A 26,209-nucleotide genomic window follows, 5' to 3' on the forward strand; every position below is an offset into this window, starting at 1 on the left:
TCAAAGTCAGGAACCAGCAAGTTCCAAAAGTTTACAAAAGACACAGCTAAAAAAACAAAAACAAGAGGAGCAAAGGAGCACGAGTCTCCAGAATAGTCCGACATTGATAGACAGGCAGATGTTAGCATTGACACCTACATACAAGAACCACAGTGTTTAAAGTGGCACGCACGTTGACAGCGTTACAGAACAGAGTTGCGACTGGAGCAAACAAGCAAAGTGAAGACTGCAGATGGATATGATGGAGTGATGAGCAAGATAGAGACTGGGGCATGCAGACTGACACTACAAATACTGCACCATAGAATTGGAAGCTCGCTGTGGACTGTGCCAGGTGACAGGAGCAGATAAGAGACACGTATGTCGATTTGATGATGGGGGATTTTCTGCTTAATCTTTTGCAGCTTTGTCCTCTTGTAGTTCTTTTGTTTGTCTGAAAGTAACTGTTGGAGAACTATTTGTGAGTTAGCTAAAAGGATAATACAAAAAATGTGGATGGAAATTATGCAGCTTGCTTCTTTTATCAGTGTTGTTTTGCAAGGAATGTGCAAAAAACTTGGCAATCACCTCGGAGACTTTTGAGATTTTTTGGTAGATCTGCAGTTAATAAATTAAAACAGATACTTTTAATAGCATACCAGGGAACATTTCAGACATAGACATAACATTTTCATTAGGCATTTTATTTTTTGTTTTAAGATAAAGCTGGTGATTTCCAACCTTTCCAACCACAAGGAGACTAAAGGATTACATTTAGACCAGTGTTTCTCAAACTTTTTTTCCGGGGTCCCATCTTTTAAAAGTCACAAACCTTCGCGACCCAAGTCAATAGACATTATTTGTAGTGGATCTGATCATTACTGAACATTAATGAGGATATTTTATGGCTGACTGAGTGATCATGTCTCTCTGAACAATTAGTATTACTTAAGTTTTAAACAATGAAAAACAGGAATTGAACCAGCAATAGAAGGTATCCAAAAGTCGCCTATTTGGACATTAAATGTAGCTCATTTCTTTTTCTTTTCAACATTGATTTGAATCAGCTATACTGGAACAAAATAGTCAATAAAATGATTACAAATGATTAGAAATTATTCAGAACATGTTTTAACATTTCAACCTAAATGCAGATCATGACAAGCTGACAAAAAAAGCAAAAAAATCTCTTGCGACCCAGTCTTTGACAAACAATGATTCAGTAGTATTCCACTGGTTAAACTTTCAATATTAAATTCACACAGGATAATGGAAGATTTAGATTTTACTCCATAAAACAGTACAGTTTCCTGGCACTGTATGAGAGAATAAACTTAAAAAAAAACAACTTCAGTGTAAAGTGTCAATGAAGGTTACGTTTTAGTTGCTGTATCGAGCTTTATTTTGACATAAACTTTGTAATACTTGGCTGAAACCTTAAGCGTACTTATGGTGAACTTGGTCTTCTGGTTTGCTTGGTGTACTGCGTGAATATTCATGTGAATGTTGGCAGGCCTGACTTGCCTTGAGGGTCATAGTTAAGACTCTTCCTTCTCATCAGCCCGAGGACACTATTAACCAGTGCATAACAATCCGATGTTAGCTCCAAATACACTTTAGTTAGCCTCAAGGCAAGACTGGGAAACGGGAAACTATGAGCATATTTTGCCCAGACAGTAGCCTATTTTACTGTTACAGAAAGCAGTCAAGTATTTCAAAAACTGAAGTGGGATATTAAGTTAAAAGCAACTACCTGTAAGTAAAATCAGTGGTCAGCTTGGGGCTTTTTAATCAAGAGGGCTACAGCCTGTCCTCTGTCAGTAAAAACGTGTGATTTGGAGAAGAGTTCAAAGAATAAATTACACTGTTTGGGGGAATAAATTACACTATTTAAAATGGAACTAATTATAAGTTTGAAAATTTTTTGTTCACGAAATTAATATTGAACATGTTATTTTGTTTTGTTTTTGTTATTGCTCTATGAGAAAAAAAAAATGCATTGAAATGAAAAAGTCACCAAATTCTATTGATACCATGGAATAGCAAAATCCTTGGTTAGACTAACATTCACAAAGCTTGATTCATCAGCTGGTTTCACTTCATGAAAACCATCTGACCTCGCAGCATTAGGATTCGTTCACTCGACAGTAGGCTGGTACTTTTTAAAATGTAACCAGTTTTCCCAAATCTCATAGGAAGAAGGGCGATAATGTCTCTCACCTTGATAAAATTCACCAAATATTATCTTTGTTCCGACTTTAAATCCTCCATCTTGGGAATCGTTACCAAACACAGGATGTATGGCTTTTTGCTGATTGACTGATGCCTGGACTCATGCCCGGGGTCCTTGCAAACGGTCTAGTGTATTCTGATTCCTGACCTAGTCGCTGGAGAGAAATTAAATTGAGCGGAAACACTAGGTGGCACCAGCCTGGCTAACACTCACCACCTAAACATTGAAAATCACGTTTTTAAAACACTTAAAGGGCCATATTATGCTATTTGCTGATCTTTGTTATAATGTTTCCTCATCAAAAACACACCTGGAGTTTTAGGCTGAGTTCTACACTCAAAAACAAAACAGTCTGATCCACTTTGTGATGTCATATGGTCCACTGTGTTTTTAAACTCCATACAACTAGAATCATTTGGATAGTTTCGATCCCAGAATTACCTATCTCTATTGAACTAAAAGTATGTTTTTGAGGAGCTAACAACATTCTAACATGGCTTAAAGCTCACAAGAGTCCATTTTACTTAATATGGGACCTTTAAAAATCTAGGATGGAACCCAACAAAACATAAAATTCCACTACACTAGTAGATATTGCACAATTGCGGTGTAGTAGTCTATTTTTGCCCTGATTATGATCAACATTTCAGAATAACTTGCTAAATTTGACTTAAAACTCAGCAACAATACGATAGGAACACATGACAGAGTGATTGACAGCTGGGAACAGTGACACAAATAGGGACTGTTTTGTGAATGAGCGGTAAAAGAACAAGTGGAGAGGAGGAAGAAGAGTGCTCTAGGGTTCGGAAAATGAATTCAAATTTCTCTTTCGCTGTTGAGCTGAAAAGTTTAACTGGAAAAGTAGATATGTTACATTCTCTGTTACCTAAAATGGCATACATCATCATTTAACAATATTTCTATACTGGTGCTGTTAGATTTTGAAAACTATTCTTATATCTTTTGTTTATAGTTTATTTTAGCATGATATTTTAGCTTTGCCCCCCTAGCAAACTGCAGTATTTCCCTATTGACTATATATTACCACTGCTTTGGCCTCTGTCGAGAGCCAAGCAGAATTAATAAGGCTTAGGCCCACTGCTTTATAGGCTTTATAAAATGTAATGTTTACTTTAGGGAAATCTACAAGGAAGCCATCAGTGGACCTTACACAACAGACATTACTGGTTGGCCTCTTGCTCCCACCCATATTATTTATAGTATTACCTGTAGGCTAAATCTGGAAAATATATACTTTACTGTTTTGAACCTGAGTGAATGCAAGATCTGGAAGTCCTTCAGCACTATTGATACTTTTCGGTTGATGCAATTGACATTTCCTGGGGGATTGATGCTAACTGTAGGCATGCTCAGTCTAAGGCATTGTTAGACTTATCTTATCTTTGCTTTATTTGAACATAATCTGACCAGACAAAGCTGATTAAACAGTTGAGCTGATTTGTGCTCTCAAATAAGTCCCCCTCACATGGAATTACAGTAACAAGCTAGGTAACTTTTCGGGCTGTGTTTGCTATTGTGACATCATGGTAGCTTCATTCCTCCAAACACTAAACCAGGTCTAAACCACGTGTATAGGATTAGGTTAATAAAAGCCTGAAAGAATAACAAAAACCAGGATGATCCTATGTTTACATCAGGATTAAATCTGGACTCAACAGGACTAAGCAGAATCTCAACCAGATCTACAGGAAGCCAAATAGCAAACTAAACAATAGCAGTACTCAGCCCAGTCTTAAACATAATATTAAAAACATGTTTAAAGCTCCATTTGTCTTAGACTATGTTTACATTGACACAAATCCGGGTATCACCGTATCAGAAACGATTTGCGTCCAGACATGTTTGTTCTGTGTCTGCAAGCCTTCCCTATCCACACAGCTTTGAGCATATTTGTTTACGTTTTACAAAAATGGAACTTAAAACCGCATGGCTAATTAGCATGAACTAAGAGCTCAAAAAAACAGCTCGCTATTGTGCCCTGATGTGGTTCATCTTCTGTCGGACTAAAGGACACGACTCAGTGACTTATATGTGCTCTTCCTGTGACAGAGGGATGTTCTGCTAATGGTGAGTCTGTTCATTGCTTCTGTCGCGTTGGAGATGGTTCATGTTAAATCTTTCAGAGATTATACGTCTGCAGGTCACACATATAGACCGTACATATGATTTGACATATATTCTAGCCTCTTAGCGTTTTGGCAGTGAATTACTTTGCGGCGCATAGCCCTACGTCAGCAGCATATCATCTTTTTCAGGCGTCCACACAGTACTGGATCAGATCCGTACTCAGATGAATTCGTGGGAGCTGGCGGCACCAGATTGTTCCATCTCTGGAGCCGTTTTCAATCGGATTAGTGTGGACGACCACTGCATCCGCAACGAAAATGACTCGAATACGTTCTTGTGTGGACGAAACCTTAGATGTACCCCCAGGGTGATGTCACTGAAGTCACAAGTATTTTTCTGGGTTTCAGATGACAACATTCTATAGATGAAAAATATCAAATACAGATGGAGGCTGCTAAAATTATAATAATAATAATATTGTTAAAATGCAAGTTTTTGTTGTAATATAGTGAGTCCAGTCACTAATGATCAGGGTCAACATTTGTGAATTTATGTGATATTTCAAACCAAAGTACAATGTTATCAATAGGAAAAACTGTGTAGAATCAGAAAATCACTAACACTGTTGAAAGTAACAACATCTCTACGGAGACATGCAGTTACAGAACCCCCACTAGAAAAGTGACAAACGCACCTTTAAGTACATTTGAGCTACATTATCTCACAATGAACAGGTGCAGCTGACTTGGCAAACTGAAATGAGAAGCCAAAGAAAAAGTACTATCACTTGAAAAGAATAGAAAATGTCTGACAGGTTTTGCTATAGGTTTCACAGTGGGAGACAAACCCTCCCTAAACTATGTGTAGCTCTGAAAATATGATGTCACAGTCGACTTAGCACACTTAATGTTCAGTCCATAGCTTGAGGTAGATGTACTAGTCTTTGTACTGCCTGCTCCGTGATCAGATGAAATGTCTCTGGTGAAACTGGCTTCTGGCAATCTGTCATTTTAACACTGTGATGTGATGAATATATAAAAGTGAAGATGGTGCAAACTCTGGATTTTTCATTTCAAAACAAAATTAGTACTAGACAGAGTTCTCACTAAATGGATATTACGAAACATCACAGAAGCAAAGACGTTGTGCTCAATTTAAAGGTGCACTATGTCACTTCACATTACCATAGCTCTGTCCTAGTTTAATGCCAAAATGAGTAATGTTGATGAAAAAGTGATAAACCCCCATCAGAAAAGTTACGTAGTGCATATTGAACTTGCTTAGGCATTAAAAAATTAGCGATACATTATAACAGGCCAGTATTATGCTACTTTCTTTGTTGTTGTAATATTATTTCTTCATTCTTCATCACAAACATATTTGGAATTGTGTTTTGTTTCATTCAAATACATTTAACACATAAATCCTGCATATTTAGGCTGAGCTCTTCTCTCAAACTGAAAACACTCTGTTCCACATTATGATGTCATGTGGTGATGTCCTGTAAACTCCATGCACTTTCATTAGAATCAGTTGGATAATCTTATCTGTGGAAATGTCTATTTCTACTGAACAAAATGTAAAAGGTAGCTGAGCATTTTGAGCTTTGGAGATGTAGACAGACTAATGATGGATTACTCAAACATTTTTGAATGCAACAAAACACAATTATGGGTATGTTTTTGAGGAGACAACATTATTCTAGCATGGCTTAAAGCTCACAAGAGTAAATTTCGCGTAATATGAAACAATCTTTCAAAATTGTGATTGCAGCGTTTTGAGGGCTTTTTTATCACAATGGGAAACCTCTAATGCCTTGGCACAGAACAATGTTGAAACTCTTTGATAATTTTTCTTGCTGGTGGTTGAAAATCAATACACGTATAAACAATGTTGTTCCATCAAAGCTCAGAATTGACTCTGTGGTAATTAAAAGACTTACATTAAAAGTGGCATTACTCTTTAAGTTATCTTACAGTCTATCATGTCAACTCACCAACAGACAGTGGTGGAAGTAGTGCTAAGTTTTGTTACTTAAAGGTTGTATGGAGGATTTTTTTTGTTTCAAATTGTCAATGATAGCATTATAGAGATGCAGTAGCCTTGTAATTATGATGACCAAAAAAAAAGAGAATAAAAATTCATCAACTCTGGACGTGGTGGGGCCAGCTAAACATTTGCCAATAGATAACGACATTGCCTCGTTATCTGTTAGCTGACAGGCTATCAATCAAACTCCCTACGTTTCTAGCGTAACTGACTTGCCTGCGCGCTGCCGGTACGTGGTTTACGTACGCCTGTCACGCAGTCCACAGACGCAAGACGCACAGACGCTGTTTACTCCACCAACGCAACAGTTCTTAGCGGCTTTTTTTGACCTATATCTTCCTCGCAGTTCGCACAAAGTTTGTTGCAATGGCAGACAAGAATCTAGGAGCAGTTAGCCGCAAAAGAAAGTCCGTTTTTGAGATTGCTGAAAGAAGAAGACAAGGGGAAAAGCAGCGAAGCCAAACTAAGGTGATTCTTGTAGATTCATTCCAGCGATGGCGCAACTGAAGCAGACGCAGGGTCTAAAGACTGACGCACTGGTCGCCAAATTACTACTGGACAGGTCACTTCTGCTTATTATGAAAACGTACTTTATTTCCAAGAGCTAGACAAACGTTTTTCAGGACACGAAAGCGATATCCTATGTCTGAAAACGTCATTTTCAAGGCAAAGAAAGAGTCCGCTTGCTGCTGCGTGTTGTAGCTAGTTCATTCGCACTGAATCTCCCGCACCCTTCTCTGCACCCCGTTCCGCTCTCCCCCCTGCTCCTCACTTCTCCGGGCACGGAATCTCCGCGCACCGCTCCCTCTCCTCTCTCTCTCCCTCTCTCCTGCTCCGCTCTTCCCCCTGCTCCTCACTTCTCCGGGCACGGAATCTCCGCGCACCGCTCCCCTCTCCTCTCCCTGCTCCGCTCTCCTCTCCCTGCTCCTCACTTCTCGTCCGCGAACGAAATGTCCGCACACCCACTCCCCCCGCTCCTCTCTTCTCCGCCTTGCCTAACCAACACTGTAGTTAGTTGTTTACAAATCATGTGCAGCGCACCGGCTGTAAACAAACCTGTTTCTGGTGTAAGGAGGAGGCGGGAGAAGGCGTTTCTACGTAGGGAGCTGTAGGGGAGGGGGGTGGTTTCACGCATGCGCAACATTTGAAAAAGGACAAACAGTCGCTGGATTTCTCGTTCCTTGGAAAATCCTCTATACAACCTTTAAGTAAAAGTACAGATATTGGAGCAATAAGTACTCAGATGAAAGTATCATGTGAAAAAAGTATTAAAGTACCAGTTTTAAAATTGCACTTAAAGAGTAAAAAGTAAAAATATTTTGTGCAGATTTTTCTAATAAAGCTTCAATGTACTGTTTTTGATTGTTGCATTTTGTTCAACAGAAACAATGGATTTGGAATTGTTTTATTTGGAGGGAGACTTATTTGCCAGCCTTTTCAGCAGGTCTGAAACAATCATAAAAAATACTTTCACTTTTCAGTCCTGTTCAAAAATGTAGTGGAGTAGAAAGTACAGATATCTTCTCTCAAATGCCTACCAAACCCTAAATCTACACTTAAGTAATGTACTCCACAAATTTTACTTCATTGCATTCCACCACTGCAAACAGATGACAAGATAAATCTGTTTGCAGTGGCAACAACTCTCTTTGTACAAATACCCCAAAATAATACTTAATCTGAATATGATCTATTTACTTGAGCTGTTTAGTGTCTTGCAGGCATGGGCTTCTACGCAGAGTACACTTTGTCACTGCGCTCATGTCTCTTAGCTGTCATAGAGAGAAGGCATTTGGGAGAGCGGACCACAGCATAACCAGACATGAGATTGGACGAGCAGACTGAGATGGAAAAGACATGACAAGAAGAACAATGGGGCAGGACGGTACAGTGGATCATAAAGAAAATAGGGGCAGGAGGATACAGCCCAAAATGCCAACCCGTAATGAGTAAGGTAAACGAATGATCCACTGGAGGAGAAGAAGAGGAGGGAGAGAGGGAGGGGAGGCACTGCGTACATCTGTCACCAGGCTCATTATTCTCTCCATCCTGCCACTGCTCACTGTAGGTTGTGTCTTATAGCTATTAGACTTCCTCCTCTTGGATTCTCTCCTCCAGGATCACCACAACAAATCATTGGCCTCCTCGTGTACTGCCATTTGCATATTCATTTTGACACATATTTCATACCGTCCCTGACACCGATCGCAATGTATTTCTGTACGTTTCTATGTTCACAGTCTATATTTAGTCATGGCTTTCTGTCACTGGATTCTGATATAGTGACTACCTTGCTTGTTAAAGGTGCACTGCGTAACATTTCAAGCCACCCTCTTGTCTCCATGGAACTGTTTATGCTTTGTCTAGAATCTTTCACAGTAGAAACTAAACCTATATATCACAAGGGAGACGGTTGCAGCAGGTTGCAGCACTATGCTACATTAAAATTCACATCTGTAGAGAGTCGATTCTATTCGGGCGGCAGTAGCTCAGTTGGTAGAGCATTCGCCCACTGATCTGAAGGTTGGTGGTTTGATTCCAGCTCTCTACATAAACATCACAGGTTGAGCGGTCAGATCCACTGACCCACAGGTTGGCTGGTGTGATTCCAGCTCCCACAGATGAATGCTGCTGTTGTGTCCTTGGGCAAGACACTTACCCCACCTTGCCCACAGTGTCTGTGTACACTGGTGTATGAATGTGTGTGTGAATGGGTGAGTGGTTCCTTGTTGTAAAGCGCTTTGAGTGCCTTGAAGGTGGAAAAGCGCTAAAGAAAAATGTGACCATTTACCATTCACAAAAGGAATAATTGTATTTTTGAGCAATAGAAACACCCGTAATGAATAAATGCTAGATGTTTATGTTTAATGTCATACCATGGTACAAGTAAATAGTGGACCCTCCACCAGAAAAGTTGGGCAGTGCACCTTTAAAATCAGTTTCAGGTACATTGCCAATTTATGATGATTATATTTTTGGCCATTTACCACAAACTGTTAACTGCTATCACCAGTATTGTATGTATGGTATGTAGTCATTGCTAGTACTAATTAATAAGGACACCTCATGAAAAGTGTGTAGCTGTTGCACATTGTCCTGTATGGCATTTGCTTGTTCGTAATTACAAGGACTGCACACTCAGTGGACTTATTACATATAATAGTTTTTTTTAACTTGATTTTGATAGGAAACATAGACTGGATAATCATCGCCAGTTGTGAAACCATGGTGATAATACAAAACACTCTTTCTTTAGATAATAGAATGTCATTTTCTTTTATACAGCGTCTGACCTTATGTCTGGGTAAGTCCTCCACATAGGTTCCATATTGGTCCTCATTATTCATGGTCTTATACTTGTTCTGATACAGCTCAAGATCATTCTAAAGTTTTTTCAGAAATGGTTCATTTTTGTTGTGTGATTATGGCTTTTTAAGTATTGGTACATGATCTAATTTTTATAGTACCTGAATGACTGAGGGATTACACAGACTACTTTCAATACTAGTTTTAGTATGATTTGGATTTTTAATGATTTGGATACTTTTGACAACCCTAATATTGTACATACAGTTTTAATTTCATATACAAATTTAACCCAAACCTGAATATACTATAGTAAAAGTCAGTTGTAAATATTCTTTGTACATAAAGCAAAAGGCATTATCATGCCAGCCACTTCTACATTCTGTTCAAACACAGAAGCATCTGGGACCAGTTGATTTTTAGTTCGTGTCTTTCAAATGCAGACACTTTCTCTTGAATATCCAATCACGTCCATCAGAACTTCCTCAAATAAGCCTGAATATGTTACTTTGCAGTGACATCATTCTGGGATAAGTTTCTCAATGACCTGAAAATTTGTATTTTAAACATTTTCAGCTCATTGAGCTTTGCATTGAGCCTGTGATCAAGGCAAGGGTTCATTCTGTGTTCATTCAGTCTTTCTTGGGTATTTGTTTGTACACTATAAGTGTGAGTAAACATCACAGATTAGCTCAGTATTACAACTAAGCCAGTACTTTATAGTCAGATTTTTATAGTTATTGAGTAGGGATGCACCAATCTGATACTGGCATTGATATATGCGCTGAAAAATTTACTGGATGAGATATTGGCTGGATGGAAATATAAAGTGATGTAATAAGAATATTTACTGGTCAGTGTTGGCCCAGAAATTATGTAAAATTGTTCTGTAATTAGTTAAGGGATGAATAACAGCTTCATAATTGATCAGTTCTGTCTTATTTTATTTTAGTTTAAAGGAAATAAATGCTATTTTTAGTCTCTGCACTGACTTTAAGGATTTAGTAGTAGTAAATACTTAAAGCCAGTGCAGTGCAATACAGTGCCTGTACAGTACTTATCGGAATCAGAATCAGAACTGAAAAAGCTGGATTGGTGCGTCCCTATAATGTTGAGGCCATCACTCTATAAGAAATGTACAGAACCAAATATAACCTTTTATAAGACTCAGCTCTTCCACATAATGTTTGCTACTTTTTCATCTTAGAACAATTCTGCTTGTGAATGTCAATTTTGTCATCAGAAACTGGAGAATAAACAGCATCGCACGGGCCTCATGCTTAACTGCAGCCTTAAGTGCACTCCCTTTTTCAGTGCAAGAGTGCAAAACTACTCTCCTCTTATCTACATGGCCCCAGCTTGCTTTGGGACAGTCGAGATTACAGAGTCGTATTTCATTGTGTGCGGTTGCAATAGTGAAGATGTACAGCTAAACGGCATTGTAAGTCCCTATAGCTGTAGCTCCCTCCCAGCCTCCACTCGTACTTGTGCTCTTCCGTGCCCTGACAGTTCTCCATTGTGGCCTAAGTGTTGAAGTGAGCAGCGGGAGAATGGACACAGGATCGTTGTGGACTTCTTCTGGGATATGGGCTGGCAGCAGGAGCCCGAGGGGAGAGAGGAGAGACAGGTGCGGCCAGGGAAACAGTCAGTAAAAGGTACAATGGCTGCTGGGTGAAGTGCAGATGCGGAGAGGGAAAGAGGTTTTGACGGATAGTAGGAATTACAAAGTTATCAAACCCTTTTCAAGGCTTCATAGTGGGGGACAGTGTGTCTTTTTGAGGGGTAAATGGAGGTTTGGACATTGGACAGTGTCATATTTTCTGCAGATATGGTAGACTCCACAAACCGAGGGTAAAAGTGTTCTTAGATCATCTTTTAGTTATGGCTCTGTATTTACTTGCAATTCCTCGAAAAATTCAGACTCTACATGCACAAATGTTCAAAAATGTTGGGTAGCATGTATCAAAAATAACACCCACATAAATGACGATACTCAGAAATGCCACAATGAGGAGGAGGATTTCTGATTTTTCTGTGTTTATTTTAAAATTTCACAATAAATGTGACTTGAATCTGACTGATCAAAATGAATATAAAATTGTAATTGTGGCAGCAATAACAGTTTCTGGAAATCAAGCTGGTAACTGTAGTCATGATAGCTCTACTTCAGACAACATTAGTAGTATTAAATGATTGATAAGTAGTATTATAAGCAGTAGTATTGTTTTTCCAAATATTTTACATCAATTTAAATGCATTTTTACCAGTTTTGACCAGATTTATTCCTTCACTTACCCTTATGCGTTCTGATCAACCTAACTATTCACCTGCAATGAGTTTATAACCACTTTCTTCTCACTTTGCAACTTTCAGAGGCCAGAACGGAATTAAACTAACTACAACTAGCATGCCAACAGTGCACTTTCTGATTGATCGGACCTGATCCTGATCGGACAATGTTGCGGCCTTATAGTTTGATGTAAATAGCAATAAACAGGTGACTTATTTTGACATAAACAGCTGCTTACACTATACTAGCACTATACTAGTGCTGAGGCAAGACTCATTTTGCTCAAATACTTGGAAAAACATCGATTACAAGCCCTTTAACTACTACTACTACTTTGAAAGATGGATTGAGATGCACGCTCACTCTTGATAATGCTCCCAAATTGCCTCTTTATGGCATAATTGCATGAGGACAGGTATTGTTGATTGCATCCTCCAGCCCTCAGAGTGAAGGTCCACCCTCCCCCCTGTCCCCCATCATTTATCTGCTCCTGATTACTCGACAGCTTACGCACTCGCTCGTCTGTGTTATAATGTTTAGCCAGCTGTGACGCGCGGCTTAATCACTGAGCTGGGTTTATTTAATGGAGTGGAATCTGCTGGAAATGTGAAACTTGCCAGATACTTGGAAAATCTGTCAAGACTGTGAGGAAGGAGGGAATGGGCCACATGGTACGAGAAAACAGCTTGTCTTGGATTTCCGAAAGCTGTTGATGGCATTTCTTCACACGGCGCGGGCACCTGGTCGTAAATAAATCAGAACTATTTTGTGAACACATTGTGAACTTTTGTGCTGTAAAATATTGCCAACAAACAACTATTTTGGTGCAGAAATACCAATTGGCCCGTGCAAACTGTGTTGAAAATAAGATGCAGACTTGAATCGTTTGCACACATTTCTGAAATGTAATATTATTTACTGTTATCTCATTACTTATTGATTTTAAAGTGGCTGCACTTGATTTTTTGCTCCAGGTCAGATACATAGTAAGAAGCAGCTCATAGGGACAAAGTGAGACTGTTGTACTGTCTGCATCTAATTATAGTGTTGTATTGTATGTTAATGCGCTGTTTTCATGTTTGCTGTAACAGCAGAACTCTGCTCTGGCTTCTGAAACTTGTGAAACATGCCGTGACTTATTGGGATCCTTGGAATGTGTTCCTGAATTAGGAATCACTTCAGACCACTGCAAACAGTTGAAAATAAACTAATTCTGTTTTTTGTCATTTAAATCTGGTAATTTTAACATTTTAACAGTGTGTCTGACTTTTATATGCAACTGAGCTATACTCTTTGAAGCCATTTTTAGTATTTTGCATCCTTTGACTACTTGTTAGAAACGGCCATTTCGGAATTTGTTTTTGTATCTGTCACAATGCAGATGTATAACAAATATTATGACTATAAAATACACAGGTTGTAATGCTTGGTAGTTACGACTCTTAAAGGTTGTATGGAGGATTTTTTTTTGTTTCAAATTGTCAATGATAGAATTATAGAGATGCAGTAGCCTTGTAATTATGATGACCAAAAAAAAAGAGAATAAAAATTCATCAACTCTGGACGTGGTGGGGCCAGCTAAACATTTGCCAATAGATAACGACACTGCCTCGTTATCTGTTAGCTGACAGGCTGTCAATCAATCTCCCTACGTTTGTAGCGTAACTGACTTGCCTGCGCGCCGCCGGTACGAGGCTTACGTACGCCTGTCACGCAGTCCACAGACGCAAGCCGCACAGACGCTGTTTACTCCACCAACGCAACAGTTCTTAGCGGCTTTTTTTGACCTATATCTTCCTCGCAGTTAGCACAAAGTTTTGTTGCAATGGCAGACAAGAATCCAGGAGCAGTTAGCCGCAAAAGAAAGTCCGTTTTTGAGATTGCTGAAAGAAGAAGACAAGGGGAAAAGCAGCGAAGCCAAACTAAGGTGATTCTTGAAGATTCATTCCAGCGATGGCGCAACTGAAGCAGACGCAGGGTCTAAAGACTGACGCATTGGTCGCCAAATTACTCCTGGACAGGTCATTTCTGCTTATTATGAAAACGTACTTTATTTCCAAGAGCTAGACAAATGTTTTTCAGGACACGAAAGCGATATCCTATGTCTGAAAACGTAATTTTCAGTGCAAAGAAAGAGTCCGCTTGCTGCTGCGTGTTGTAGCTAGTTCATTCGCACGGAATCTCCACGCAACCTTCTCTGCACCCCTTTCCTGCTCCTCTCACCGCTGCCCGTTCCGCTCTTCCCCCTGCTCCTCACTTCTCCAGGCACGGAATCTCCGCGCACCGCTCCCCTCTCCTCTCTCCCTGCTCCCTGCTCCGCTTTTCTCCCTGCTCCTCGCTTCTTGTCTGCGCACGAAATGTCCGCGCACCCGCTCCCCCCGCTCCTCACTTCTCCGTCTTGCCTAACCAACACTGTAGTTAGTTGTTTACAAGTCATGTGCAGCGCACCGGCTGTAAACAAACCTGTTTCTGGCGTAAAGAGGAGGCGGGAGGAGGCGTTTCTACGTAGGGAGCTGTAGGGGAGGGGGGGTGGTTTCACGCATGCACAACATTTGAAAAAGGACAAACAGTCGCTGGATTTCTCGTTCCTTGGAAAATCCTCTATACAACCTTTAACTTACATTTGAGAGAACCATTTTCACTATAGACTTTTAGCTTGTACCAAACTTTGATACAACAAAATCATTGTACAGCTTTGTTGCCCCTGCGCTGTCAGAGTACAGGAAGGCGTCAAAATGAAGTGAACTTTGGGCGGCTTTGACAGACTGGAGTCTCGCTGGTATTTAACTCGGCAAATCCTTCCTGTGTACCCATAGAGACCAGACCTCTGTATTAAGCCCTCTTATCAGCTGATGGGCATTGACTGGTGTGTTGCAGGTTTGCCCCGGTGAGCGAGGAGGCTGCTGTCGGGACCCCCGTGGGAAACATCGTGGCGTCCGCTGTCAATCAAACCATCGTCTACTCCATCATCGAAGGCAACGAGCTGGGTGAGTGCACGCCAGTGGATAGGGGCTTTTGAGAGAGAAGCACATTTTAAAAGCTGCAATAACTCAATGGCACAGTGTTATTGTATTGCAGGGTTCCAGATGGCATCACAACTTTCTATAGGCTAATAGTGTTTAATACAGATGGGGGTGGCTAAAACTAATATTGTAGAAATGCAGATTTTTGTTGTAATATAGCAAGTTTTTGGGTTATTGGGTTGGGCCATTTTGTATATTTCATGGCAAAGTACAGTGTAATCAAAACGGATATCTGGCTCTTGCTCCTCATCTCGGAGTATGACACCATCACATGCTAGAATTTGAAACCCACCCATAGACAGAACGAAGCTGTGCACTGCTTTCAGCTCATCAGATATTTCACTAGCAAGGAACCTCAGAATATAGTGTAAATATAATCTGAAGGCAATACACATGAAGACGGTGATTATGGTTGACAAAGTAATATTCTAAAGCTGCTTTAGGGAGATGAAGAGGAAGGGAGCAGGTGGTATGAAGCTCAACAGTGACCACCCGCTCCCCAGTTCCAGAACTAAATGTTCCGTTCAGTTTTCTCATAGACTTTACAAAAAAATTATATATTAAAAGTTTGAAACCTTGCTTAGGGCTCATCAGCAATGTGGTAACTAATGAATACGAGACCTATAATTTTATTTAAAGTCTGCTTCTGAAACTTTATAAACCGCAAAGTTATTAAAACATCTCACAGAATTTTGCATTTTAAACTGCCTTTTTGGACTTAAACCACTTTATGGATATTAGTTGGCACGTAGCTTACGGCCACTTAGCTTTCATGATGTCTTTGACCTCTTAATATTTGAATTTTTTTGCAAAGTCTATGGGAAAAATAAATGGAAAATTTCATAAACTTAAAGTAAAGAGAGAAAGAGGTCTATGTGAGGAGTGGTCCTGCTCCCAAACTTGAGATAACAAACTTATCTTCATTTCTTATGACATTCACTTTGCCCCATAGTTTAGGCTTATTTGTTAGTGATGACATGTTTATTATGTTGGCCAAATGATGTTAGAATGTTACACAGTCTGGAGCTGTGAATTGTTTTGTGCCATCATAATATATGTGAATGTAGCTTTACCTAAATGTACCTTTGCAAGTTAATGTTTCATCTATTCCTAAATGCATTCTTTTACGATCATTAAAATGATTTAATGCTAAGATGTCTGACTTTCAAACCGTAAAAGGAGGAAGCAGGCATTTAAAACTGTCTAACTTTCACAAACCCTTTGGTACATTGCTAGTATTCATTGCTAGTAATAATAGTTTTACGGACACATTGTTCATTCATTTAAGAGACAAATTGGGTAATGCAGTACACAGTAAGTAGACTTGAGTACTGCTCTTCTATCTAATTGATGTTACTTGTATATTAAAGGGCTCATATTACACTGTTTCTCGATCTGTGTTATAATGTTGTTTCACAAACAGACCTGGAGTTGTGTTTTGTTTCATTCACACATGTTTAACACACAATCCTGCATATTTAGGCTGAATTCTTCTTTCAAACAGAAAGAAAAATAAACTCATATCTTTGAAGTTGTCCAATAGTAATAATATTTCACACATTTATTTTCAAAGTTAAGGCATTTTGAGTAATTTGTACCAACGCTGTGTCCACTTAAAAAGCTTTGTTCCATTTGATATGTCTATTGTTTTGTACCAGCTGGAGTCAAAGTACAGCTGAAGTACTGTTTAGTGGAGGCTGACTCATTCACTTCACTCACTACTTTTTAAATGTATGATGTGAGGGATGAAAGACTGTTCTTCAGCTCCTTCACTGTGGCATATTTCCATAACACTGGACTCTATTATAATTGCTGCTGTGGCGGAAAAGGATCACACAAATGTTTGTTTGCAATTGTCACTATTTGAAGTTTGTTATATCATATTTAGGACGGACTATTTCAGATCAGCTAACAGGACTTATAACAATATTAAGAATATTTAGGTGACAGTAGCTCAGTTGGCAGAGCATTTGTCCACTGATCCAAAGGTTGCCGGTTTGATTCTCGCTCTTGATATGAACACTATTGGTAGAGCAGTCATATTCACTGATCCACAGGTTGGCGGTGTCATTCCAGCTCCCACAAATGAATGTTGTTGTCATGTCCTTGGGCGAGACACTTAACCCCCCTCACTCCAGAGTCTATGTACATTAGTGTATGAATGTGTGTGTGTGAATAGGTGAGTGGTTCCGTGATGCAAAGTGTGACCATTTGCCAAGAAAAAAAAAAGCATTTTAGTTTATTGATTTGCTAACTTTCTTTTGCCCCTCTAGGTATGTTTTCACTGAACGAGTCAACAGGACTGATCTCCACGGCCAAACTCTTGGACTATGAGACCAATTCCAGCTACGTGCTCAAAGTGGAAGCCGATTCCATGGGAGTGGTGCTGTCCAACTTCAGAGCTCCCTCTAAATGTAAGACTCCCTTTTTGTCAAATCTTAAATAAACAGTAGACACGATGAGACACTTTAAACACACATTGTTACATGAATGATTGTTCATGTTATGGGTGATTATGGGCAATATCAAGACTAGATAATGATTCTGATTATATATAGATAATGATTATCAAGATAATCATTATCAAGTTTTACAGTTTTCTTTTTGCTTGCCATGTATTGACTTTTTCAAGGTGCACTATGCAACATTGCCTGGTCCTGGTGTCGCTGCTTTCAGGATCTGAGAGAAATCATGGTCCTGCACTGGAGCAGTTTGTCCAGTGGTGTGAGGAAAACTACCTGGATTTGAACGTTGCCAAAACTAAGGACATGCTGATTGATTTTAGACGTGCACCTTCACACAGTGTTAGTGTCATCCACGGTGATTATGTAGAAATAGTTGATAGCTATAAATAGCTGGGCACCGTGATGGACAATAAACTGAAATTTGACCTAAACACTGAAAACGTCGTCAAACGAGGGCAGCAAAGAATATATTTATTGAGGAAACTGAACTCTTTAACGTGAACAAAATTATTCTTAACAATTTTTATTGCTCTTTTATTGAAAGTCTTCTTACTTTTTCTTTTATTTGCTGGTTTGAATCCTTGTCTGTGAAGGATAGAAACAAACTTCACAATATTGTTAAAACCTGTTCAAAAATCACAGGGATCAAACTGAGGGAGCTGCACTCTTTGTGGGAGGAGCAAGTGCTGAGCAAAGCCAAGGGTCTCCTGGCTCAGCCGCTCCATCCTCTGGCTCCTGATTTTATCCTGATGCCTTCAGGGCGTCGGTTTTATGCTCCAGTATGGAAAACCAAAAGGTTTTCTAATTCTTTCGTGCCCAGTGCTATTAAATTATTAAATTCTAAGGGTACAGTTTTATGATAGTTTTATGAACGTTTTACTCTGCAATTTGTTATTTATTTTGAGTTCCACTGGTGGACGACAATTGGACTGACACACTGTGTGTTTGTTTGTGTTTGTGTTTGTGTTTGCTCGGAGATGCTGCAAATGAATTGCCTTATGGGATCAATAAAGTTTTCTGAATCTGAATCTGAATCTGAATTGCTGGTATAGAGTCCGCCTCCCGCTTGTTTCCATGGCGATGTTATTGCTTTGCCTAGAATGTTCAGCATTTTGGCACTGATCTTATATAGCTAAATGGATAGGTCAGATCTGTGGAGAGGTAAGATCACCCTCATTAAAGATGATATTGAAGGTTTTTTTTTTTTTGCAATAAAAATATAATAAATACAAGATAGAGTAAATGCCTTACTGGATTATAATGATGACGAGGAATTGCTTGGAAATATTTAGTGAGATATTTTAAAGAATTCCACCTTCGTTTGACGTCTTACAGTTGTGGCTGTCCATCCATTATTGCAGCTGCTCTAGGCACTTGCAGCGGCCTCAAATTTCATAGAGGGTATTGATTTTTACAACGGAAATACTGTATCTTTTCAATCAACTTCTATGGTTTAACACCTTTCAAAAAAAAAAAAAAAAAGTCATTGCCCTGATCGTTTAAATTTAACCTCAAAATGTCAGAGAGGATGTGTTACCTAAACCTTTAGTCTTATCTCATCCATCATCTGCCTACTTTGTCTTGGGGCTAGTCCACATTGTTGACACATTTTCCCTCTTAATGCTTAAACCTTACCAGTGACTTTAGCAGGTCGGTCTCGTAAGCAGACGACAGCAGCGCCAAGAATTTCAATGCAGAATATCAAACATTTGAAGATGATCAAAGTGGGGGTGATTTTATCTGAAAACTTCTCCAAAGTGCCTGAGACATTATAACACAGCGGAGTAATTGGTAAGGAGCCAAAATGAACATTCTCGGCCTCTCTCCGCCGCCCAGTATTTTACTTCAGATTGTCCATTAATTTAATCTGTATCATAATTTCTGCTATTGTCACTCCATCCAAAGTTTATTGGTCTTTTTGGCTAATTGCATATGGGAGTCAAGTCTAACTAAAGTGGCTCTGCGCACTTATAATTGAAACTAAAACTGCTGTGAAAGTGGTAGTAATTACTCTGGAAGTCTTTATCATTCTCTGCACTGTCTCGCTCTGAAAACATATCTGCTTTTGTTGTAATAGACTCCCAGCTCTTCGACTTCTTCCTTTCTTCTTTAATTACACTGTTTACCACATGCTGCTCTGTTCAATGCAAGCGTTTGAATTTAAGCTAACGTTCTGGGATTGAACTACAAATCATTGTCGTCATTAGCGAATCTCTGCAGATTTGCTTTTCATTTTGGTTTTAATCAGGCATCAAATCAATAGGAGTTGCACAATGTTTTAATCTGGCCCTCGTATTCAGGGGAAGGTTGAAATTGTAAATAGAAATGCGATTTAGAAGAAGTAGTTAAACAGATCCGTGTTTGCCGTGTCTTGTGAACTCTCGCCAAAACTTGCAATATTTTTACACACTTGAGAGAAAATATAGCATCTTTTGATTGAAGATTCTCTGTGTGCGGTTGGAGCTCTGCTAACATTGATACCCTCAAGCTGTTGGTTTATTCTGTAACAAAAGCTTTCACTAAACTAGCTGGCTTTCTTTGTAGTTAAGAACATTTAACCATAGTTGCTATATTTGGAAACTGTTGCCGTTGCCAAGACATTAACGGTCCTATATTACACAAAATTGTGAGCTTTAAGCCATGTTATTATGTTTTTACTTCCTCAAAAGCATATCAGGAGTTGTGTTTTGTTTCCAGATATCACAATGCTTTGTTCCACCATGTGATGTCATGAAGAAGCAGTTTTCAAATTAACAGCTACCTTTAGATCAGTAGAGATCAATTTGGGGACTGAAATCATCCAAATGATTGTAGTGAAGTAGGGATGTAACCATAACCGAAATATTGTGATATTGTATCATCAAAGTTCTTACAAAAATATTGTGGATCATCACAATATGTCGAATTACAAGTCTCTTTGCTTAAATTAAAACTTATGGTGCAGCAGTAGCTAAAAAAAGACAGAGTGAACTACATAGACCATGATCCCTTGTTATATTTCAGTGTAGACTACTAGAAGAAATAACAGTTCTAAGCACTTTTAAGTCTTAGTTCTTTGGATTAAGTCTTGTCAAGGCATTTTAAGAGGAAAAAGTAGCATATAACAGTTTTAGCTGTTTAGCCTCCACAAAATATTGCAATAAATATCGTACTGTGAGATGTATATCATGAAAATATTGTATAAATATTGTAAGAGATTTGGATATTGTAACATCCTTAATCTTGAGCTGCCCCATGATATCGCAATAAATGTCGTACTGTGACATTCATACCCTGATGATATCGTATCATGAGACTTGGATATTATTACACCTTATAGTGAAATTGTAAAGAGTTTCAAAACACAGTGGAGCACTTTCTGTTTGAGAAAAGTACTAAGCTAACCAGAAGAACCTGCTTAACTTAAATATGTACAGTTTGTGTGTTAAATATGTATCAGTGAAACACAACTCCAGGTAGGTTTTTGATGAAAAAACTGTATAACAGATCAGAAAATAGCATACTATGGGCCCTGTAATTCTTTCCTGCAATGCTAGTGCCCAAACAATAAACTTATTTTTTTTATACAAACAAAAAACAACTTTCTTTGGTTTATTACAGACTTATTTGGTAAATTCAAGGATAAATTCCAAGTGAAAACATTTAGACTTCAAAGCAGTCTTAACAAACCCACAGCAGCAAAAATTTAACCATCAAAAACTTTTTTCTCTCAATTATTCTATCTCCTATTCTAGGGGAAAAAACAGCACTATTGGATCTCTTGGCTTTAATCAGTGTCTAATTCTGCTATAATTGTCTTGCTAAATAACAAAAAGAAGATTAATACATCTGAAGAGTTGACACCACAAGTCAAAAAAGTTTATATTTAGAATGAGATATCAAATTTCCACATGGGAACATTACTCATTGTCAGTCTAATTCTGCACCTGTCAACATGGAGCACACAGGGAGCCAGTCGCCATGGCAGCTGTCAATCAAAGTTCACAATTGTACCTCTGTTGTGTCTTCTCGCTATGCATTTATGTATTGTGCATTTATGTATTGTGCTAACTCTGTGTTGCAGCGAATACCGCCAAAGTGATGATTGATGTGAGGGATGAGAATGACCATGCTCCAGTTTTCACCAGATCCCTTTATGTCGCCGGGGTAACTGAAGACGCTAAAACCTTCACCTCTGTGCTGCAAGTGCAGGTACAAAAGACTCTTATTCAATACACACAGTACATGCACAGTTTGCAATGTTGTGTATAACTCCTGTTTCAGCTACAGGAGTCTAGTAGATTATTTTATTTTTTTTTTTTAATTTTGGATTTTGTCCGTTTCTTGACCTGTTATTTTTGCAAACTAACTCAAAGAGCCCCTGTTTAACTTTCAAGAGCGCTCCAGGTCTCCTTTCTTCTGAGATTGTGATTTGTTGTTGCAAACCAATATTCAGATTATAAAATTAAAATGCTCCAACCTCTAGGCTTTTATTTTTTATTCAATGACTCAGCACAAAGAGAAGAACACACTGTTTTCTTTCTTTCTTTTTTTTTTTTTTTTTTTATGATTGTGTGTATAATTTGTGTTACTTACAGTGAAAAATTTGAAAAATTAAAATTTACTTCTCTATTTGGAATTTTAACTAACCTCAGCCAGAAGCAATGCCACTAAACAAACTTTACTTTCTTTTTATTTATTTCTTTTTTTAATTTATGAGTTTTAACATTTTACAATGAGGGGTCCATTTAACATGTACAAATATAAGTACACACTTCTCAACAGTGTTTTCTCTTCTCGATACGCATTACCATCATTTCTAGAAAACACAAATGGAACAGGACCAAACCAGATTTACAAATGCCATCATCTCTTCTCCTTCAGAAATATCTGGTGTTATTTCCCACCATGTTGTCAAATTTGGCATTTTAGTTATACACCAACCAACAAGGCACTAAAAAGACATTGACCATCATTACTTTCAATAGGATTATTATGATCTGCATTATTTGTAATAGAGATTTTTAGCAATTCACTTAAATTCAGTTCACTTTTATTTTAAGTGTTCACGTGCACCTAGTAAAATCTGTAGTGTTCTTTCTATGGATATGATAGCAGTGAGAAGAAAAGAAATAGTATTGACTAGACATTAATTTTAATATGTATTGATACTGAATCAATCTCTGGACAAAATTGGAACTTTTAGAATGATTGTGACATATATTGGAACTAGAAGAAGACCACATGATAACATCAAACGTGCACTATGTAACTTTTTGGTTGGGGTCTGTCACCTGCTTGTTTCTGTGGATATGTCATTACTCTGCCTGAAATGTTCCACAGTATAACATTAAACAGGTGTACTTTACTTTTATTAAATCACTGGTTGCAGACTGACTGTGTGTAGAGTTCCCTCTCCATAGATCTGACCTGTAACGTGGTCTGATTTGGTCTCCATGGATGTCATACTGTGAAAGTTTCGAGATAAAGAAAAATGGAGAAAAGCATCTAACAGACCCTTCACCAGAAAAGTTGCACAATGCACCTTTAAAGAAAAAAGGAAAGAAAAAGAAATCATTGTGGTATCAAATGGGTATTGAGCACGGAGCCTTTATTCCTCAGTATCAAAACTGAGTTTGAAATTGTAGTTTCATCTCATCACCACACTATTATAAGAATTATTATTTCCCTGGAAACTCTATTCTGTTTAAGAAACTCCCGCTTTCCGTACCCTCTTCTGCACTGCTCGCTTTCATTGCTGTTTTCAGCTTGCCCCAGTCTCCCCTCTCTGCTGTTAAACCTGCAGTGTGGAGCTGATTACAACCTGTGTGGACCATTTTCTTTAAACAGATATAATCTCCAGTCCACTTCGTAACAAGATTAACCGCTGAGAAACACGTCTAGTCGCAATCATATTTTCCCCTCCAACAACCTGAGCGTCAAAACCTTTCTTGTGCCAAAAATGGGTCATGTCGGAGAGCCTTCTCCCTCTGTGAAGTAGCAATATGTTTTAATGAGTAGAGGTGCAGGCGCAGGCAGAAAAAGTATATGCACTTTAAATATTTTATCACAGTTTTTAAAATCATTCTTAGATATTTCCCCTTCATTATATCACACGGCAGCAAAAACTGACACGAAGATGAGAGGAGAAGGCGAGCGTGCAACAAAAACTCATTATTGAGAGTCGGAATTGAAAACGTGCTTTGCTCACTGACTAAGTTGGAGGGTTTGAAGCTAACTGTACAAAGATCTGGCAAAACTTTATGACCACTACCACTGATAAAGCTGAACATATGTATATGTATGAAAAACAAGTAAAACTGAGTCAAAATTGTTTTAAAAAGTTTTAGGGGAGTAAAATGCAAAGGTCCACTGTGTAACTTTGGTGGATGTTACTGAAATTATTGACTTGCCCACAGTTTTCCACAGTGTGGTATTAAACCTATCTATCTGCATGGAGACAAGCAGTTGATGCCACCAAGCCAAGTTAGAAAATAGAAAGCTTTTCTGATCTGTTATAATGTTGTTTCCCCATCAAGATCAATTTGTGTTTTGTTTCTTTCACACATGTTTAACACAAACTATTTAGACTCAGTTCTTCTCTCAAACAGAGAACATACTGTTCCACCTTGTGATGTCATGCGGTAATACAGGAAGTGCTCCACTGTGTTTTTAAACCCCATACTTCACAAGAATAATTTGGATAAATGTCCAATCTCTACTAAACAAAAGGTAGCTGTTAACTTGAAAACTACCACTTCAGGACATCACAAAGATGTTAAACCAGGGTCACTCAAACATGTGTGAATGAAACAAAACACAACTTCAGGTATGTTTTTGGGGAGGTAACATTATAACATGTCTTAAAGCTCAAGAGTCAGTTTTGTGTAATATAGGACCTTTAATGTCATAATGCTTCCTGACAAAGCAACACCCCTTAACGTGAAAACAATTGCATAATGCACCCTTTAAAATGATCAGATCTAGTCTAGCTATTTGCAATTTTAAAACATAGTGGAAGAACTACAATAGATCTGGTCTAATTTTGCAAAAATAATGAAACTAAATATAACTGTAATTTAGTTTTTGATAGGAATAAGAATTAACTTTTTTTTTTTTTCCAAGAAAGCATAACCATGGTAAACAAGCAACACCTAGTCAACAACATCCAGCAGGTGGTCATAATGTTATGGCTTATTGGTACACATTTTATGATAACCTTGTGCAATTTACCTGACCTTCTAAAATATTCAATGCTCTAAAAAAGGGAATACCTGCTTATGTGTGTTATGCTTGGGATTGACAATGGATAAAGATACCTGGCATCCCGCTGTGAGACAAACTCAAGTGGACAGAAGGCAGCAGGGAGGACGTCCATGATTTATGTGTGGTTGTAGAGCACAGGTGATTGAGGAAATGGGTACTGACAGGAGCACATAGAGATGCAGAGTACATGCCTTTTGCCCACTATTGAGCAGCTGAGGGAGGAGAGGACGTGATTCAGACTTCTCCTAGCAACCATTAAAGGTGAGGAGAGATTTTAACCTAAAGGAATATTTGACCAACTTATCCAATGTATTCATGTAGTACTAGTCAATGATTATTAGTAGGATTGGAAAGGTCAAATGATTATACATGAGACAACATGTATTTATCTAGTTCCATATTGTTTTGATCTTAAAACTGTGGGTTTATAGTTCAGATCATGGTTATCAATTACTATAATAAATCAATATTCAACAGAAATGGAACAAGACACTATTTTCACGAGATGAGACATGTCACAAGATTCGGCCCACGAGAACAAAAGAAGATGAGATTTTTTTATTTATTTTTTTCCTTTTCTTTTCTTATAAATATTGCCATTCAGTTCATAATTTTGGCTTTTTTTTTTTTGTATTTATTAAATTTTATAGTTTTGCTGTCATTTTAGCATTGCTTTTTGGTATTAGAGCTTCTCAACAGGAGTCACTCAGCAAAGTTGACATTTTTATCAAAGGGAAATTCAAAAATATGAGAAAAAACAAATCTCACAAGATAATTTTCCTCATGTGTGCACAGTCTTGTGGCAATTTTGTCTCACAAGATTTTGTGGTACAGGATCTTGTCCCATCCCTAATATTCAACTATTTAAAATTCATTCATTCAGTTAGTTGTTGCAGCCATAAGATATGCTTACTTTTAAACATCACAAAATCTACAAATATTAATATTTATTTTTGCTCACTGATCATACTAAAACCTTTCTTTTTCATGTTTTTTAAGTAAGTAAATGAATGTTTGATTTGCCCTCAAGTATAAGGAGTAGGGCCATAGGTGTTGTCTTTATTCTGTTGCTATTCTTGTACTAACACTAAAATTCCCCCATTGTGAAACAAATAAATGTTTTCTTATTTTATCTCTCAGATCACACTTACTTAAAGCGTTACAGATTAAGATTACATCACAAATACCCAATACTTAGATTTTTGTTTTCTTACTTCACCTTTGCTTACTTTCTGTATTGTTCCATAACTAATGCAATTACAGACAAATGGAAATGACCCCCTGTTGCTTTGAGTTTGAAGACATAATTTGCAATTTGGTTCATCAGACTTAAAAGTATTTGTGCCAATCTAAAAGTCTATGAGGCTTATGCATTATAGTCATTTGCATTCATCCACTGTCTCACTGTGTTGTTGTTATTCTTAGTTTTCCTTATAATCGAGTCATCTCCTGCAAATGAATGACACTCCGAGGGGGATTTTTTGCTCCTTTATCATGCTGAATGTCAATTTCCTGTCAAAATTAGTCT

The 26,209-nt window shown here is 38.2% G+C and overlaps 1 protein-coding gene across 1 annotated transcript in view; it reads left to right on the plus strand.

The window, feature by feature from the left end:
- The window catches only part of LOC110171006 (protocadherin-15-like), a 290,940-nt gene that overhangs the window by 226,590 nt on the left and 38,141 nt on the right, over positions 1 to 26,209 (plus strand). The window contains exons 27-29 of the mRNA XM_055150550.1: positions 14,826 to 14,935; positions 17,245 to 17,385; positions 21,500 to 21,627. Of these exons, the coding sequence (XP_055006525.1) occupies positions 14,826 to 14,935; positions 17,245 to 17,385; positions 21,500 to 21,627 (379 nt within the window). The remainder of the gene's footprint in view (positions 1 to 14,825; positions 14,936 to 17,244; positions 17,386 to 21,499; positions 21,628 to 26,209) is intronic.

The sequence above is a fragment of the Boleophthalmus pectinirostris genome, unplaced genomic scaffold, assembly GCF_026225935.1.
Source record: "Boleophthalmus pectinirostris isolate CB_2022bp ecotype Guang Dong unplaced genomic scaffold, ASM2622593v1 HiC_scaffold_14, whole genome shotgun sequence".
Lineage (NCBI taxonomy): Eukaryota > Metazoa > Chordata > Actinopteri > Gobiiformes > Gobiidae > Boleophthalmus > Boleophthalmus pectinirostris.